The sequence below is a fragment of the Epinephelus moara genome, chromosome 5 (assembly GCF_006386435.1).
Source record: "Epinephelus moara isolate mb chromosome 5, YSFRI_EMoa_1.0, whole genome shotgun sequence".
Classification (NCBI taxonomy): Eukaryota; Metazoa; Chordata; class Actinopteri; order Perciformes; family Serranidae; genus Epinephelus; species Epinephelus moara.
The window spans coordinates 36,406,619-36,424,260 of NC_065510.1; the positions used below are offsets into that span (position 1 = coordinate 36,406,619).

Sequence of the window (17,642 nt, forward strand, 5' to 3'; positions counted from 1 at the left end):
AACAGCGCTGACAGAGCTAATATTGTTACCCTGAGGGGGGTAGCCGTATTGATGCAGCACAGAGCGGCGGTGATTAGCTAGCCAGTGGGACACACTCACAGGGATTCACATGAAATGCATGTGGGGCAAAGAACAGAGAGGCTCGAATAACTACATAGAGAGAGGTAGCGTGACTTAACTCTCTACTCAGGATCCCATTACTGCACAATGTCTTTTCCATAGCAGGGGTGTTATTTACAATGGGACACCAGGGACATGTCCCCTGCACTTTTTCAGAATGCAGTACTGGATCCCTCCACTGTAAATTGTAGGAAATTACATAGAGAATGAATAGAGAGAAAGGTGGTGGTGCAGTGGTTAGCACCGTTGCCGCACATCAAGATGGTTCTAGGTGGAGTTTGCATGTTCTCCCTGTGTCAGCGTGGGTTTTCTCTGGGCTCACTGGCTTCCTCCCGCAGTCCAAAGACATGCAGGCTAGGTTAATTGAGGACTCTTAATTGCCCTAAATAGTTTGTTTGTCTGTCTGTGTCTCTATGTGTGTCAGCCCTGTGATAGTCTGGCAGTCTGTCCAGGGTGTACCTCGTCTCTCCCAATGTAAGCTGGGATAGGCTCCAGCCTGCCTCGATCCTTAATAGGATAAGCGGTTATGGATAGTGAATGGAGACAATGAAAATGACAATAACCTAAAGACTAAGAGGAATTTTTAAAGTCTGTCAATAAAAGTTAAAAGTAGTAACAGTACAGATTATAGTGGAGCTTGGAGTGTGTAGTTTAAAAATGTAAGACAAATTTTGAAATTTTGAGCAATGAAATGCATTTACTCCTTACTTGACACATTTTGCGTTGTTGCACCACTTTTATTGTTTTTGTGCAAAGTTTCTTATTCAATGTGATGGTCTGAGCTGTGCCAACATACCATCATTTACTACCCTTAAGTAAAAGCAACATTCTTTATCTGAGTTTAGTTTATAGCAACTACATGTATTGATATTCATGTTGCTGTGAGAAGTTGGGCAGATATGAGTGCAAATCAGTGCCAATTTGAACTTTCGGAATTTGAATTGAAATTAAAAATCCAAGCAACAGGGGAGTGTTCTAATGAGATCACGTCAGTATGACCCCTCTCCAGAGTGGTTTTAGTTGCTGTGACCAGCAGTTCTGTAGCCTGCTCAGTCTGTTGGTCAGTTGGTTGGTCCACAAAAATTGCCCCACCCTTTGACAGCCACAGTTTTTGCCCTAAGAGGCTGAAATTTGGCTTGGAGGTCAAAGCTATTGCAAATTCATGCTTGTTTTACCATTTTTATTATCTATGGGGTGAGTCAATATATTGTTCAATTTAATCATTTCTTTGTAGTTTTCTGCATATAAAATACTTGGTTATAATTATCCATTTCATAAAGTTACTACGAATAAAACATGGTCGTGTATTGATCTACCTCGGGTCAAGTTATACCACCCTTGAAATATTAATGCTCTGAATATCAAATATAGCCTTTAAGCAAAAATATCATATATATGAAATATCATTAAACATTTTCTTTTCAAAGCTGTGTAAGCAATTTCTTTTTTACAAAACTATGACCAATAATTGTCAGTACTTGGACATAAGAATTACATTTTCAAGCAAGTCAAGCCCACAGCAGTCACAATCCACTCATTTCTATGAGTCAGACAGTCTATAGTCTGGAGTCTATTTAAGGATAGGGCTTTTGTTATTCTGTTCTATAGAGTTATTGTCAAAAAATCCCATGAAAAGACCAAAACCAACAATGCATTGGTCCATTTCTCAGTGCTTTCTGACTTCCAGCCTGTCTGTGGCACAAACAACCCCACTCATTCCTAATGACGACGAAAATCTTTAAAATGACTCACAAATATATGTTTCCGTTTTCAAAGATGCCAAATAATTTCCAAAGACAGTTAGGCACTGTAGATTTTAGCAAACATTGCTCAGTAAATAGCGCATTTTCTGGGAACTATTCTCAGCTGTGGATTAACACACACTTGGTGCTCCAGTGGGTATTTATAGCACCAGAACAGCCTGCATGAAACTGAATCAAAATGAACTACAGCACCCATGTTCATTCTAATAATGGAACATGTCACCCAGTTCAACTGAGCGGTTCATTTGTGTGTTTTACGAAAGTTTTGGATGGCAGTGGAGGTCAATGGCACAATGGAATAAAGTAATTCAAGCTTTGGCAACACAGACAACTTCAGCCTCATCCTCTAAGCTCTGCTTATGTCCCATTATCTCACAGCAAGTTATTATTTTACTGTTCACAAAATTAGAAGTCGTCACCTTACACCGTTTTTACCTGCAAGTGTTTGACAGTGAAGACCACGGGCTCAGACAGGTAAACCTTATTGCTCTCCTTGTTAATGGATGCTGTGATGACCGGGGAGTTGACGATAACAGAGTAATTAGGGTAGACCGCCTCGCTGCTCAGTCTGACGCTGGCGTTCTCCGTGGACAGGTAGGCCCCCAAGTTCCTGTACAGGACAAAGGCCATCCTGATCTCACCTGTAAGGGGACACACGGGAACATTAATTGATTAATGATAATTGTTGGCTTAAACCGTGATGACAGAATGGTGGATATGAGAAGAGAGAGATTGCTAGTGGGAAAAAAAAAATTGCAAGTGGGTTAGACAGAGATAGAGAGGGAGGGGTCATAGACCTCATAGTGAGAGTGAGAGAGAATGTGAGATTTCTCTTCTACCGTTTCTGCCGTGCTGCTTGAGAGTGCTGGCTGACAGCTGGATGGAGTTTCCATGTAGCTCTGACTGAGGGAATGTCAGGTCTGCTAGGTTCCCATCCGTGCTCAGCCTGGCCACTTCCAGCTCTGGAACACACATGCATCAACACACACCCTAACGTCAAGTCATAGCATAGCACGTTACATCAGGTTTGTTTTGCAGCCTCTTGTAATAACCATGTTTTCTCACTAAGTGCTTCACAGCAGAACACAGGCATGAATCCTGAAGCTGGCTTCTTCTAAACAAAGAAAATGAAAAAAAAAAGGCTGACACGCATCAAAGTGAAATAACTCAGATTTTTTTTTTATACTAAAAAAGGCAACAATGTCTCTAGGCAACTGGTCCAACACATGGAGGTAGTTAATCCAGCCTCTCTCTTGTATTGTGGGAATCTAATTTCACCATCCAGGTTCGTTAGCACATTCCCGATTACGCCTGTGTAATGTATTAGATAAAGTTTCTAATTAAGGACTAATTATACCTTTGCTGTATCGCTACCTTGTGCTTCTGAGTGATTTGGTGATTTAGACACCGCTTTCATGGTGGAAAAACAGCTCCTTGATCAAATAAACAACACAAGGACGTGCTCGGATGGAAATGAGAGTGGAGGAGGGGGTGGAGTGGGAGAAGAGGGTGAAAGGGAAAGGAAGTGGAGGAGGTCAGGGAGAAGTGGTGGAGAGAGGTAAAGCAGAAAGCGCGCATGAGAGATGGGGAACGAGCAGATACGTTGAGAAGAGAGTGGCGACAGGCGGAAAGGAGATGTTCTCTCGCAGAGTACAATAGATAGGGCACAAAGGCAAGAGATGCTAAGGTCTGGGCGAGAGGAAATGGAGGCAGGCAGACATAAACACAGACACTGATATGCAAATACTGGCAAAAGAAACGCTGGTTAAGTGTCCCTTACTTGCACAGGAGCCAAACTAAACATTCAATCTATGTACACACACACACACACACATTAACCGACCTACCCACACATACATGTACACACACATCCACACCCACACACAGCGGCGGGGTATCAAAACACGCTGAGTCTAATCTAATTAAAGCATCCTTGTCATGACAATCCTCCTCCTAAGAAACACACTTGTTCATTATCGTTATCACACGCGCACGCTGTTACCGCTGTGTTATCCCTTCAAATCACTGTTTTGGTTCTAATAATAACACCATTTATTCATCTGCCTAATACCGCACCGCGCAGTCACACAAACAATCTAACACAATAATATCACCTACAGTAGATGCAGTGGCTTCTTTAAAAATGTGTCATTCAAATAATTTATTCCTGTCGCTCACTCTCCTCTCAAAGACTTGTGAATAAAAAAAAATAAAAAGACGAAGGGGGGGCTTAAAAAGTGCAGTGAGGAGAGTAGAGAGGGAGGAGACGGGGAGAGAGAGGGAAGTGAGGATGGGAAGAGAGAGATGAGAGGCGGTTATGAATAAAGGGGAGAGATAATCACGGTGGATCTGCCCACTGGATTAGCTGGGAGGGAAGATTAACGGCACAAAAAGGAGAGGGATGCGGAGACAAAATTTTCCACAAAAAGATGATTTCCTGTTTTAAGTTCTTCAGAGAGATGTGCTAGCCTACATCTCGATGGCTGTTTATGTAACCACATTTATGTGGTGCGTTCAGGAGGAGGGGTGGAGGGAGAAGAAATGGAGGAGATACAAGTCTGAAATTATGTAAGGTGAAATTGTGTAGGATGGCAGTTGTTGGGAATGAACCGCTGTGCTTAAACTCAGGGGAGACAAAGTCAAATTGACTTGACTTACAGGTTCAGTGTGTAGGATTTCGGGGGATCTATTGTCATACAGTTGCAATCAAAATTATTCAACCCCCATTGCATATTAGGCTTATTAGCAAAATGTAAAATTTGAAACAGTTGAAATAGTTTAATAAAACTAATATTACCATGGTTTTTATCCAAATTCAACACAAAATGCTACTTTTAATCACTACTGCAGTCTCAAAATTATTCAACTCCCTGTCTCAAGCACACCTGATGCAACTAATCACAATTATTCAACCCCCTGTTTCAAGCACACCTGGTGCAACTAATCAAGGGCTTCATTAGTTCAGGTGTGCTTGAGACAGAACACATAAATACCTGGACTGGCTAGGGTTTTGTTGAGAGTGACGTTTGATTGCATGTTAGAAATATGGCTAAGTCAAAAGAATTGTCCAAAAAGTTCAGAGAAGAAATCATTGCCTTGCACAAACAAGGAAAAGGATACAAAACGATAGCAAAAGCTCTGAATGTTCCTAGAGATACAGTTGGAAGCATAGTTCGCAAGTTCAAAGTTAAAGGAACAGTGGCTACACTACCTGGACGTGGCAGAAAGAGGAAACTATCAGCGGCTGCCACCAGATTCCTGAGGAGGCAAGTGGTCAAAAACCCTCGAGTGACTGCAAAACACCTGCAGCAAGACTTGGTGGCAGCAGGCACTGAGGTTTCAGTTTGCACAATAAGGCGCATACTAAACACTGAAGGGCTCCATGCCCGGACTCCAAGACGTACACCACTACTGACCCAAAAGCACAAGAAAAGTCGGCTCCATTATGCTCAAAACCATATAAATAAGCCACAGAAGTTTTGGAATTCTGTTCTGTGGAGTGATGAAACAAAACTGGAACTTTTCGGGCCTATGGAACAGCGGTATGTCTGGAGGAAGAAGAATGAAGCATATGCTGAAAAGAACACCCTGCCTACAGTGAAGCATGGCGGTGGCTCAGTGATGCTCTGGGGCTGCTTTGCTGCCTCTGGCACTGGAAACCTGCAGCGTGTGGAGGGCACGATGGATTCAGTCAAGTATCAGGAAATCTTAGGTAAAAACGTCATGCCGTCTGTGAGGAAGCTGAAGCTTGGGCGTCATTGGACCTTCCAACAGGATAATGATCCCAAGCATACCTCAAAGTCCACCAAGGCTTGGTTTCAGAAGAAGAAATGGAAGATTCTAGAGTGGCCGTCACAGTCGCCTGACTTGAACCCCATAGAAAATCTCTGGTGGGATTTGAAGAAGGTGGTTGCAAAACGCACACCCAAGAATATTACTGAACTGGAGGCCATGGCCCATGAGAAATGGGCTGAGATTCCTCAGGAACGCTGTCTGAAGCTGGTGTCTGGCTATGCATCACGTTTGCAGCAGGTCATAACAGCAAAAGGGTGTTCTACTAAGTACTGAAGATGCTTGTCATGAAGGGGTTGAATAATTTTGAGACAGCAATAGTCATTAAAAGTAGCATTTTGTGTTGAATTTGGATCAAAACCCTTGTAATATTAGTTTCATTGAACTACTTAAACAGTTCTTGTGTAATTTGTTTATTGCAAACAGCTGAGAAATTGTATATTTTGCCAATAGGTCTAATATGCAATGGGGGTTGAATAAATTTGATTGCAACTGTAGGTGGAATAAAATAACTATGTTTTCTTTAGTGTATGATCACCTGAAAATAAGTATCCTTGTGTTTTTGTTACTTTAGAATGAACGGGTTGCATCTACATAGGGAGCAGGTCCACAGAGTCTGCCATGTTCCTACAGTAGCCCAGAGCGGACAAACGAAACACTGGCTCTAGACATAGCCATTTGTGTTTTCGTATTGGCTACCGTAGTTCAGAGCCCCTCTGTGACAAGCAGCATTGCAAAACACCAATTTTTTTTTAACATGAAACTGCATTATTCTGTGTTTTTAGCGGTTTAAATCCCCAGGCCTGTTTGTTTGGGAGAGGAAGAGACCTCTAAGGATATTTCAGCTTCTGGTGAAAACCTTCTGAAAGTCTGGATCTTAAGTTATCAGAGAAAAAAGGTGCTCACACATTAGCAGGTGCTAGGCTAGTGGCCCTACTCCAACATGCCAAACGGTGTCATAGAAACACTGATTTGGAGTGTGAAACTGCTTTATTCATTGTTTTTACCAGTTTAAATCACCGGGTCTGTTTGTTTTGGAGAGGAAGAGATCTCTGTGGAAAAAGTGGCTCATGGTAAAAACCTCCTAAATGTCTGGATCAGAAAAAAGGTGAGTATCCTTTGCAGGTGCTGGACCAGCAGTCTGTCTCCAACATGCCAAACAGTGTTGATGACACACCGATTTGGAACATGAAAGTGCTTTATTCATTGTTTTTACCAGTTTAAATCACTAGGTGCATTTGTTTTGGAGAGGAAGAGATCTCTGTGGATAATTTGGCTCATGGTAAAAACCTCCTGAATGTCTGGATCAGAAAAAAGGTGAGCACACACTAGCAGGTGCTGGGCTAGTAGTTTGGCTGCCACATGCCAAACTGGGTAGGAAAAACACTAATTTGGAACATGAAACTGCTTTATTCAGTGTTTTTACTGGTTTAAATCATGTGGTCTGTTTGTTTTGGAGAGGGAGAGATCTCTGTGGATAATTCGTCTACCTGTTAAAAAAACCCAAACGTCTGGATCGTATGTTATCAGAGATAAAAGGTGAGCACACGTAGCAGGTGCTGGGCGAGCAGCCTGTCTGCGATGTGCCAAACAGCATAGGAGAAACACTATTTTTTAAAGTGACACTGCTTTATTCTGTGATTTTACCGGTTTTAATTGCTTGGTCTGTTTGTTTTGGAGAGAGAGAGACCTCTGTGGATAATTCAGCTCCCAGTAAAAACGTAATGAACAATGAACTCTAACCCGGAGAAGTTTCAGCTGGTTGCAATCGGCAATCGTCACCGCTAAATGTTAAACACTGTTTCTTTAAATGATTTCATTGCTTACTGATGTGAAGATGAGCACAAAAAAACACCCTCAGAGCATCATTTGACATTCCACCACCACCATCACCCTCAAGCATGCAGTCTTGTTCTTTACTCATCATCCTCCCGCTCCTCCTTTATGACTTTTCATCTCTTACTGGGTTCTACACAAGCCCAGTGAATCCCAGTAATGGGGAGATGAATTGTAGGAACTTTTGAAACATCAAATCCAAAGGGGAGTAAACAGGGGGATAATCAAGAAAAACATGAGTGAGTGCAACTCGCTGGTCTGGCTGTAGATGAAAAGATGGCTCACAGATACAGTATATCATCAGCTAAAGGCATGAAAGGCAAACAGGGTTTTTATGTTTCAGTATTTCTGCCTTATTCCATGGCCCAATGATGAGGGGATCAGTGAGAGAGGATGAGGAGCGATGGAAGGAGGAGAAAGAGAGAGGAGAGGAAAGTGATGTGCACAACACCATAATAACTAGCTTTGTTCTGCTTTGTCAATTCCGCCTACAAGCGGAGGGAGGAAAATACGGGAAAAATAAATAAATAAAAATTACTGTCTCTGGCAAACAATTTATCCCTGCCTTAGACGCCTCAAGGCCAGGTTTTTTCCCCCTCTTGCATTTTGTTAGATGATGATGTGTCTCTGTGGATTTGACCCTTGAAAAACCTCTCACACAACAACCTGGACCTCTTCATCATGACCTCCCTCTGACAGCTTTACAATCCTGCTCTACATAATAGAACAGTCACGTACAGCTGTAAATATGTTTAGTCTATCTGACATGTTGCTTTGGGAACGCCACCAAAATGTTGAAATTTTTGCAAGTAGTTAATCATGTCTGGCAAATACAATCACAGCTATATTTTTGGAGCTTTTTCTTCTTTTCCCATTGATCACCCAGTCAATGGTGGCAGGTGAGAGACCGTGTTTCAGCAAAAGTGTGGTGAAATTACTCACCTCATCAATTCAAACTCCTATGGTTATGTTATTGTATTCATTCCATTTGCCCTTGTGACTCTTTATCGTACAATTTTGATATACAATCGGATGTTCTTTCAGATATCAGAGTGAGCCACTTCTGTTTTACACTCCGTTTAATTCAGATTTTAGACTGAGATACATGAAAAAAAGTTGTTATCTTTGACATCCCTCTAATGTTTATTAAGGGATAGCAGCTTTCTGTTCTGTCTCTGTTGTGTTTATTCATGCACACAAGTTATTAATTAATTTGACAGAGGGGTTTATGAGTTGCACACATGGAAATTTGAAAACATTTTACACTACGCAGTCGATCTGAATTTCTTACTGGCAGAAAAATATCTCGTTCCTAAAATCTACATATATGACCAATATACAAACACAAAATGCTACATACGGTAGGGATGGGTGACGTGATATCCATCAGTAAAGATGTGGCAGTACTGTTTCTACCATGGGGCAGGCTATGTAGCAAATCAGGACTTGATGCTCATGATCACGCAAGGTGTAATGTGATTCGGGCTGACATGGAGGAGGAGGAGTGAAGTTGTAAATTGAGAAACCTGAAACCCACCTGCAATTATTAAATAACTAATTAGTTTAGATTTACTGTTTGATGATGTAAAGATATTAAACATATTGAATTACTGCTATTCTAACACTGTACAGTAAGATACAGCGCAACTGTGTCTGTGTGTGTGCACTGTATTACACCACAGATCAGCTGTTGGGGTCAGACTTTCGGCAGTTTATGGAGGAGACAACAAATACAAACAAAAAAGGCCAAGAAAGAGATCAAGCAAACTGTGAACTGTAAACGCATGCTCACAGACCCAAAAAGCGACTGCTGCCATGAGTGGGACCTGGTTACAACACAAAATTCCAAATCAGAAGATGAAGAAAAAGGGATTCACACTTCATTGTTTGTCTGGTAAGTTGCTTCATTTATTCGTAGGTATTTATTTTACCCAATGATTGGGTACAGCAGTGCTCTCCAGCTGGTTTTACATAATCCTCTTGAGAGAAATATTCACTGCACACGCCGAGCTGTCTCAGCCTTGCAGGTGGAGTGTTGCTGTCTGTCTTCAGAGATGCCAGCTGCATTTTTTCATTTCTTTGTCTGAAATCTTTAAAAGTTTGAAAGTTTCGTTTCAGTCTGACCTGTGGCGTAACACTGCCACTGTGCGGCAAAGCTGCTCTTATGCGTAGGAATATCGAAGTTGTAGGGTTGAGAAATGGAGTGCCAAAGAAAAGGGCTGTCTGACGGCAAGGTAAAGTGGTGAAAATATTCTCAATGCAGCGTCCACTTAGACTGATATTGTTTTTCGTTTAGGTAGGCCTTTTTTAAGTGCCTAAAATACATTTTGCTGCCACCTCCAATCCACAGCAGGACATTGCTTAGCTCCTGTGGCAGTACTCCTGCCTGCTTCTTTAAACTGGGAGCTTGCTGACCATTAATTTTAGGTAATACACTGACCATTGACAAGTACCTAATACAACCACATTTGAAAAAAAAAAAAAAAAAAAATCAGAGCTACTCCTTTAATATGCAAGTTTAATGTTGTCTCTGCTTCAGTATTAAAGTATTTTATTTTCCTTATTGAATCTACCTTGCATCATATTACTGTACCTTTTTTTATATGCAGTCAGGCAGTTGTTTAGCCAGTCATATGCATGGCCCCGGTGCTGTTTCAGTTTTACTCAGATAAACTACGACCTAATCTGGCATATGTTTCTCTCTTAACCATCTAAGCAGTGAAACAAAAGCATTATTCTGCCCTATTTCCCTTCATGTCCACTCATGTCCACTCACATGTACAGAACGTGTGTTTTTGTTTAATTACACACATGGAAGATGATGATAATATTTGATGCACTGTGAAGTTAGATACTTTGTTTCTGGTTTGTATTATAAAACATAGATCTGAGGCAGTGGGTTCAGTAATGCCTGCTGTCAGCGTTGCCTCTTACTATGATATTACATCATATTCTTAGATCTTTAGCGGCCTGAGCTGGTTTACGTTATTAAAAGATCTGTAGAAAAAAAGAAGGAGGAAAGCACGAAAACTCTGAAATCTAAGAACAGCGTTACTGCCAAAATAAGTGCACACTGTTATGTATCTCTCTACTTGACTGTATATAGGTAAAGTCAACAAAACGTACAACTTGCAACTGTTCCTGCCAAGCCATACCTCGCACGCCTGCAATTCAACACCTGGGACATGCCCATTTGCAGCCACAGCCTACAACACTTGGCCACTGTGTAGCTTCACTAGAGCAAATGGAGGTAAAGTGTCTTGCTTGAGGGCATCTCAACAAGCTTCTTGACAGTTGCGGAGTCCAACTGAGTTTGGAGGATGGGGAAGGAAGCGAAAAAAAAAATGTACTCACGGATGTTGTCAGTGGTCTCCTGCACAGTGTCAGTCTTGAGGAGGTTGTCAGCTAACATAAAAGCCCCAGTCTCCACAGTGTCGAGGAGCAGGGTGGCCGAGTGCAGCTGCTCGCTGGTGGGCAGCTCCCTCCACGCTGCCTGGGCTCGTGGCTGCAGCAGATTATTCACCGTCTCCACCATAGCCTGGGGCAGCAGCAGAGACACGGAGGTCACACGGAGGAAGCTAATGCTAACACTCTCATCCCTTTCAGTCAACAAGGCTAATGTGAAAATTAATGCAAATCCATTCATAGTGCAAATAACATTGCTACACCATAACTACTGAGGACAGCAGTCAGTGGGATGCAACAGTAAGAATGCAGTGGCTTTTCATTTATCATGTTGATAAATCATGACAACAAAAAATGTTAGCAATGCAAATGTAGCATTCCCATGCAGACATAACAAAGGCAAGAACACAGATGCTACTAAATAAAAAGTACATTTTCAAAATCCACTTTTTAATGTTCATCACCACCTTTTCTTTTTTTTTCTTTCTAAATTCTCTTTATAAAAAGGATGTTGTGATAGAAAATCCATCACAGATGTTCTGAAAATCAAGCTAAGCTAATTAGCTGATTGCAATCACCATGTGTCTACACCCCCAAACCTGGTTCATTTCTCCTTTTTTTCCCTTTAAAGCAACAGTCTTATCTTTAAGTTGGAAAACTTGTGCTTAAGGGGTCTGAGAAGAAATTAGCGTTTTATCAGATAATGTCTGCTGGGTCATATCCAGCCGCGCAGAGCGGTTATGAATCCAAAAATATTACCAAAAGGAGAAGAGTTGGCTCGTGTAGATGAATCGCTCTCTGTGAAACAATACTTATTTTGTCTCCAGCTCACATTCCTTTATGCTCTTAAGAATTCACCTCCTGATTTTCAGACTTGCACACACACACACACACACACAGACACACACATCTTAAAAGACCCTGGGAGAGATAGAGAAACAGAGAGAAAAGGGAGCCGATGGAGGTGGGGGGGAGAGGAAGGGGAGAGCCATGGGAGAGCGATAAAACAGTCCAGTGAGTCCATGGTGACAGGCGTCCGCTGGGAACAAGGGAGGCGGAAAAGCGAATACAGGTGCTATCAAACACACACATCTCACACTCCCGCCTGTCTCTTTATTTTCTCTTTCTCTGACTGTAAACCACCCTTTTCCGCAAGCGCGCTCCCATCCCTGACTTATCTCTCGCTCTTTCAATGCTTCTCCCTCTTGAGGAGGGTGGATGGGAAAGTGGGAAAAGGGATCGCAGGCACCATTATACAAGCAAAGAGGGTGTTCAGCGGGGAATTGCAAGGGTAGGGAGGAAAAGTGAGAGACATCAGTTTATTGGCATTCACACATCAACCATTTGACTCCCTCTCTGCCCCTTTCACTCAGAGTTAGGGAGAAGTGAGAGACCAGGAGGGAGGAGAGAAGACAGCAACAGCGATTGTGGAGAAGTTGTGTGTGTGTATGTGTGTGTGTGTGTGTGTGTGTGTGGGTAGGAAAAAGTGTCCTAGATAGATAAACACTGTAGATGATGACTCATGTGATGGCATGTGCTACAAAACGTGCAGTCGTCCTCTGGAATTAGAGCTAATCTACCTGTTTATTTTGGGGGTGTGATATCCACATGTAGATACAGTATGCTTAGCCAACAAGCTAATATGATAATATGATGTCCTCTTTTAGCGGTAGCAGCTAATTAGCTGGGATGCATATCGGATGAGTTTGGGAGGGCTACATGTAAACAAAAACTAATTAATCCACTGCTTCAGCAAACAACCAGAATAAGCAGGAGTGGATATGAAGCACACACATGCATACACATGCACCAGCAAAGCTGTTTCTGTCTCCTCATTGGTTGGGACAGATGACTACAAGCTTTAATGCTCCTTTGAGTTCCTGTAATATTAATATTCCCAGGTTCATTAATGATTAATTAATCATTTGAGACATTTTTTTGGGCAAAATCACAAAATATTCTCTGGTTCCTGCTCAGTTCTGGCTCCTTTCTCAGTTTTTCTCACACATTTTATTGACAAAATCAATAATCAGTAAATCTGGAGCATAATTTACATAAAAATCAATAATGAAAATAATCATCAGCTGTAGCTCAACAGTCAATAAAAAAACTGTCAGCAGTATTATAATGATTAATCATTTAAGTGATGTATCGAGGAACAATTCCAAACATTTGCTGGCTCTAGCTGCTGCTTCATTTCATTGTAAATATAATATTTTTGGATTTTTTAATACTGGCCTGATAAAAGAAGAGATCTGAAGACATCCCCTTGTGCACTTAGAAATTGTGACATCCATTTTTTTTTTTTTTACACTTTTTTCTGTAATTTTACATGCAAATAAATAATATAATAAAGGCTGCATCTACCTTATTTAATTAATCGCTGGTTTTATGCGCCACCCTGTGAGCACGCTCAGTGACCACATCCAAACACACCTACAATAGGTGCATACTGGGTCATGCTAAATACTGAAATCCTCATGGTGGATCCTCCAGCAGTGACTTCTGATTTTAAACTTTTGTGAGGTGTGCAAGCCCTTTCTGCTGTTTCTGAGCGTTAATCCCTGTCACTGTGACTGCAGAGCCTCTTTCTGCTCAATATGTTTGAAACCTTTAAGGAGCACAGTGGGACAGAGAGCCTGAGTGGGCTGGTTATAGTGTACTTGAAAGCATAAACGAATAAACAAGCAGAGAAGATGAACCTACAGCAGCTTGAGGAAGACACTGCATTGCACAAGACTCTCAAAATGATGTTTAGACAAGTGAGTAGGCCGCAACAACAAGCTCATGATGGCTGTAATTCTCCAGAGGAGGATGTCAACGTAGCATTGTGTGTATGTGTACAGTATGTGTATGTGTGTGTGTGCTACACATTGTGCAAAATCAGCGTGACTCTCTTTTTGCTTTAATAAACCACGTGTTTGTGGCTTCAGCCACTGTGGAGTTTTTATTGTATATTCATCTCAGTGTTGTCTGCTTTGACGATGTTTTATTCTGCTACTGATTCTATAAGAAGTGTCAGGTCATTTCATTTCTGTAGCCTAATAAGGCTTGTTGTATCGGCAGCGGTGTTCATAGCTCTTTTTCTTTATTGTTGGTAATTGTAGTTTAATTGTCCACCTTTTATCTCTTTCTTGGTTGCGTAATTGATAATCAATTGTATGCACAGGCTGTAGAGTTATATAGAATTTCAATGTATTGTTGGTTTTGACAGCCTCAGTCACCAGAAGCAAATGTTGATATTGTGTGTGTCTGCAAACCACCCAAATATGCCACATTTGTATGTTTCATACCCATCACATCAGTGTTTCTAAAGTGACACAGTGTAAAAGCTGACTTTGTCACTGGAAGGTGGAGGGGATGGTAGATCGTGTGACATCCAGGCCAGATACCAACAAAGCTGCAGATTACTGCAGACCACTGTTAAAAACAAACAACAAAACTGGTTGTTGTTTAGCGAGTCATCACTGTGTCTTCCAGCATCTTTTTAGCTACCAAACATTGGTGTTTTTTTAGCAACCCATTGTTGTGTTTCCACTGGGGATAGTACCACAAAAAGCATTTTTTATTTTACAGAGACATTGCTGTTTTTCCAGATGGGGTTGTGCCATCAAAAGCTGTTGTTTTTACCAAGATGTTGACAGCTTCTCTGTGACTGTGCCACCAAAACTATTTTTTAAGCTCAAATATGATCTTCTCCTAATCATAATCATGTGGTTTGTGTGCCTCAATCTATCCATACATTAACCACTGGACTGTTGAAATTTAAAGAAATGTGAAGTTCCAACATATCTGCTACATAATAACTTACAAATGTCACATATACATGGTTTGAAGATAATACAATGCGAACAATTTTTCTGGTAAATGGGTTGGTCTGTACATAAGGGCTCTGTGGACTGTATATGGTAATGAGTTTAATGCTTTTTAGTTTGTGGCCTAAATATGTTTTTTGATTTAATAGGCCTATCATAAAACATCACCATCATACATTTTTCTTTACTCTCCCTCCACCCATTTCCCTTTTAAAAACGTAAGGCAGTGATGTTTGCTCAGAGTACACTGTAAGTGACCTACTTTTTATGTTAGTACAAAATACACAAGTCAATTGAACAACATTTCTAAACTAACAGAACTTTCACTTGAGTAAAATATTGTAGTACTCTTTCCATCTCTGCCCAAAACATTGGGTAAAAATCCCACATTGCGCAGGAACACTGTGAGCCCTCTCTGTCAGTACAGTAAGTTAAAGTTTAACCAGGAAATCAGTCTGTAAAGCATGATGGATGTCTACTGAGCGAGCAATACAGTAATAATTTTACAATTTGCCTTTGCAATCTCCTCTAAATAGCTTTGTCTAATTTGGGGATTCGTTCAAAACCTGTATGATTGTCTGACAGCTTGTGTTTTTTTGCCCTGTTGGACACGTGTTGTTGTGTTCCCAGATCTCTGCAATTAACTTGATGAGTACAATTATCACGGAATGATGGCCAAAAATTACAAAAAGTGGACCCAAGTTGTGTGAAACCAGAATTTCCTGTTAACTGTTTATACTGTGGGAATGATGCTGTTCTCTGTTGTCCTAGTGTTGTATGTGCATGAACGAGTCCACGTGCAGTGACATATATACATGCCAAACATTCAATGTGGCAGTGCATCAATGTGCAGGTAAATGTGTTTGAATAGAGTGCGGGATGCATGTGTGTTGGCATCAAAATGTGTGTGTGAGGGTGTGCACGGGGGGCTGGGAGAAGCATTGCAGTGCATCATTCTGCTCCACTTGCTGTACAGTAGCAGTCCAGGCAACAGGGAGAGCGAGAGAGTGAGACAGACAGAGGAGTGGATGCTCTGTAGGCACAACAGATATGACAGCGGTGGCTTTCCATTCGCTCACGCTGGTGGTGCTGCTCCCAAGCGCTCACTTTGATGTGTTTCAGATAACCCCCCTTTTCTACTCTCATTAAACTTTTCATTGCTTTTTATTGAACTTTTGATTATCTTGCATTTTCAATTTCATATAATTTTTTCATTGAAATTTAATTCGCTGGCGCCCGAGATTGGATCTGTAGAGGAGAGAGATAGGTAAGGAGAAGAAGGGGTGTGATTTCCTTGAGGTCCGGACATCTCCACATCACAAACTCAAAGATGAAATATATGTGTTTGTGTGTGTGTATGTGTGTCTGTGTGGGTGTGCCTGTAAGCTCTGGTGCCGTTGGTGACATTTCTATCCGCACAAGTATGAGGACTTGAGGGCTAAAATGGAGACAGGTTTTTTTAGAGGTCTTCAAAGAGGGGAGAGACTCTGCAGAGACAGATAAGGGTGTCGTTTGTGTGTGTATGTGACTATGTGTTACAGGGTAGGCGTGTGTGCACGTAGCCGCGCGCACGCACACACACACACGTACGCGCGCCAGTAAATGGGGCAGAAGTGAAATGCTTTGAAGCGTTGGGGTAATCCAGCGTAAACAGCAGCGGCAAGACAGACTAGAGCTGGGCTGTTCTACTACTCCCAACTACACAAGGGGAGCACACGCACAAGCACATGTGCATGGATGTACAGTATGTGCACACTCACGCACAGTAGGACACACTTTGTAAAAATGACGGAGTTGGGATGTTCGAAGTATGGAAAAGGGTTGAGAGTAGAAGAAAGAATGGATTTTTTTCCCCCTTCTTTTAGTCGCTTGGCTGAGCTCTGAGAAAGTGCATGTTTTGAAAATGTTTTCATCAGAGGAGCAGGCTTATCTGTCAGTTGTTGTTGGGAGTTTGTCTTCCCTGACAGGATGAGTTTGCAGCTAAATCAGGCTTTAAATTCACAGCATGCCATGTTCTGACCCGCCATCCATAAATAGAGGGCAAATTAGACATTGTCATTGAGCATCACTGTCTCCTCACTGCCCCCTTTATTGTTTCTCTCTTTCTCTCGCATTCCATTTCTGTTTCTGTGACTCTCTCGTCTCTTTCTGTTTAATTTCTACCCCTTCCCCTCCTCCACCCCTCTCTCTTTTTCTCTGTCTACCTTGCAGACTCTACCTCCCTCCATCAATCCACCCTACAGCATGAAAGCCTCTCCACACCACCAACTTCATCATGAATAAATTGCCAATTTAGTATACATGAAACGAGTCCCCAGTTCCCCAAACGAAGTGAGAGAGGAGGAGAGATGAAGTGTGAGGGAGAGAGAGAGAGAAAGAGAGAGAGAAGGAAAGAGAGAATTCAATTATTTTTTGTCTCTATTAAGAACCCAAACCTCCTGCCCACTCTCCTCACTTGGCAATTAGTGCTGTAGATAATTAACGAGGAGAGGGCAGCACCACACCACATCCCTAATCACGCACATTTCTATCTGGCAGAGTAAGGGACTGTTGGTATAATTTTGTTTCACATTACTAAGGCTAATTATATAATCGATCACTCCCAGCCCCATGCAGTACCCAAGGTGTGTGGTGGAACGTTTTGATTCGAACCTGTAACTATCTGTCTGCGAGCAACCGCTCCTTGAAAATTCATTGGATTAAAGAGACACGCATCAAAATACCCCGCCTGTTTGGATGCGACGGCATGAGATCATTGTTGAAAATATATTTATATATTTGTGGCGTGCATGCATGTGTGAGTGTGTGTGTCAGCTTGCATATCGTCCTAAGCCATGTTCTGTGATGTGACATTGCTGACTGGTGCTGACGTTAAGACTTTTCAGGGGGAGAGTGGGGGGGGGAAAGCCTG

General features: G+C 41.8%; 1 protein-coding gene across 1 annotated transcript in view; it reads right to left on the minus strand.

Moving 5' to 3' along the window:
• Nucleotides 1-17,642, minus strand: part of adgrl3.1 (adhesion G protein-coupled receptor L3.1) — a 174,475-nt gene that overhangs the window by 39,275 nt on the left and 117,558 nt on the right. The window contains exons 12-14 of the mRNA XM_050044160.1: nucleotides 10,866-11,049; nucleotides 2,723-2,845; nucleotides 2,319-2,524 (exon numbers count right to left, since the gene is read on the minus strand). Of these exons, the coding sequence (XP_049900117.1) occupies nucleotides 2,319-2,524; nucleotides 2,723-2,845; nucleotides 10,866-11,049 (513 nt within the window). The remainder of the gene's footprint in view (nucleotides 1-2,318; nucleotides 2,525-2,722; nucleotides 2,846-10,865; nucleotides 11,050-17,642) is intronic.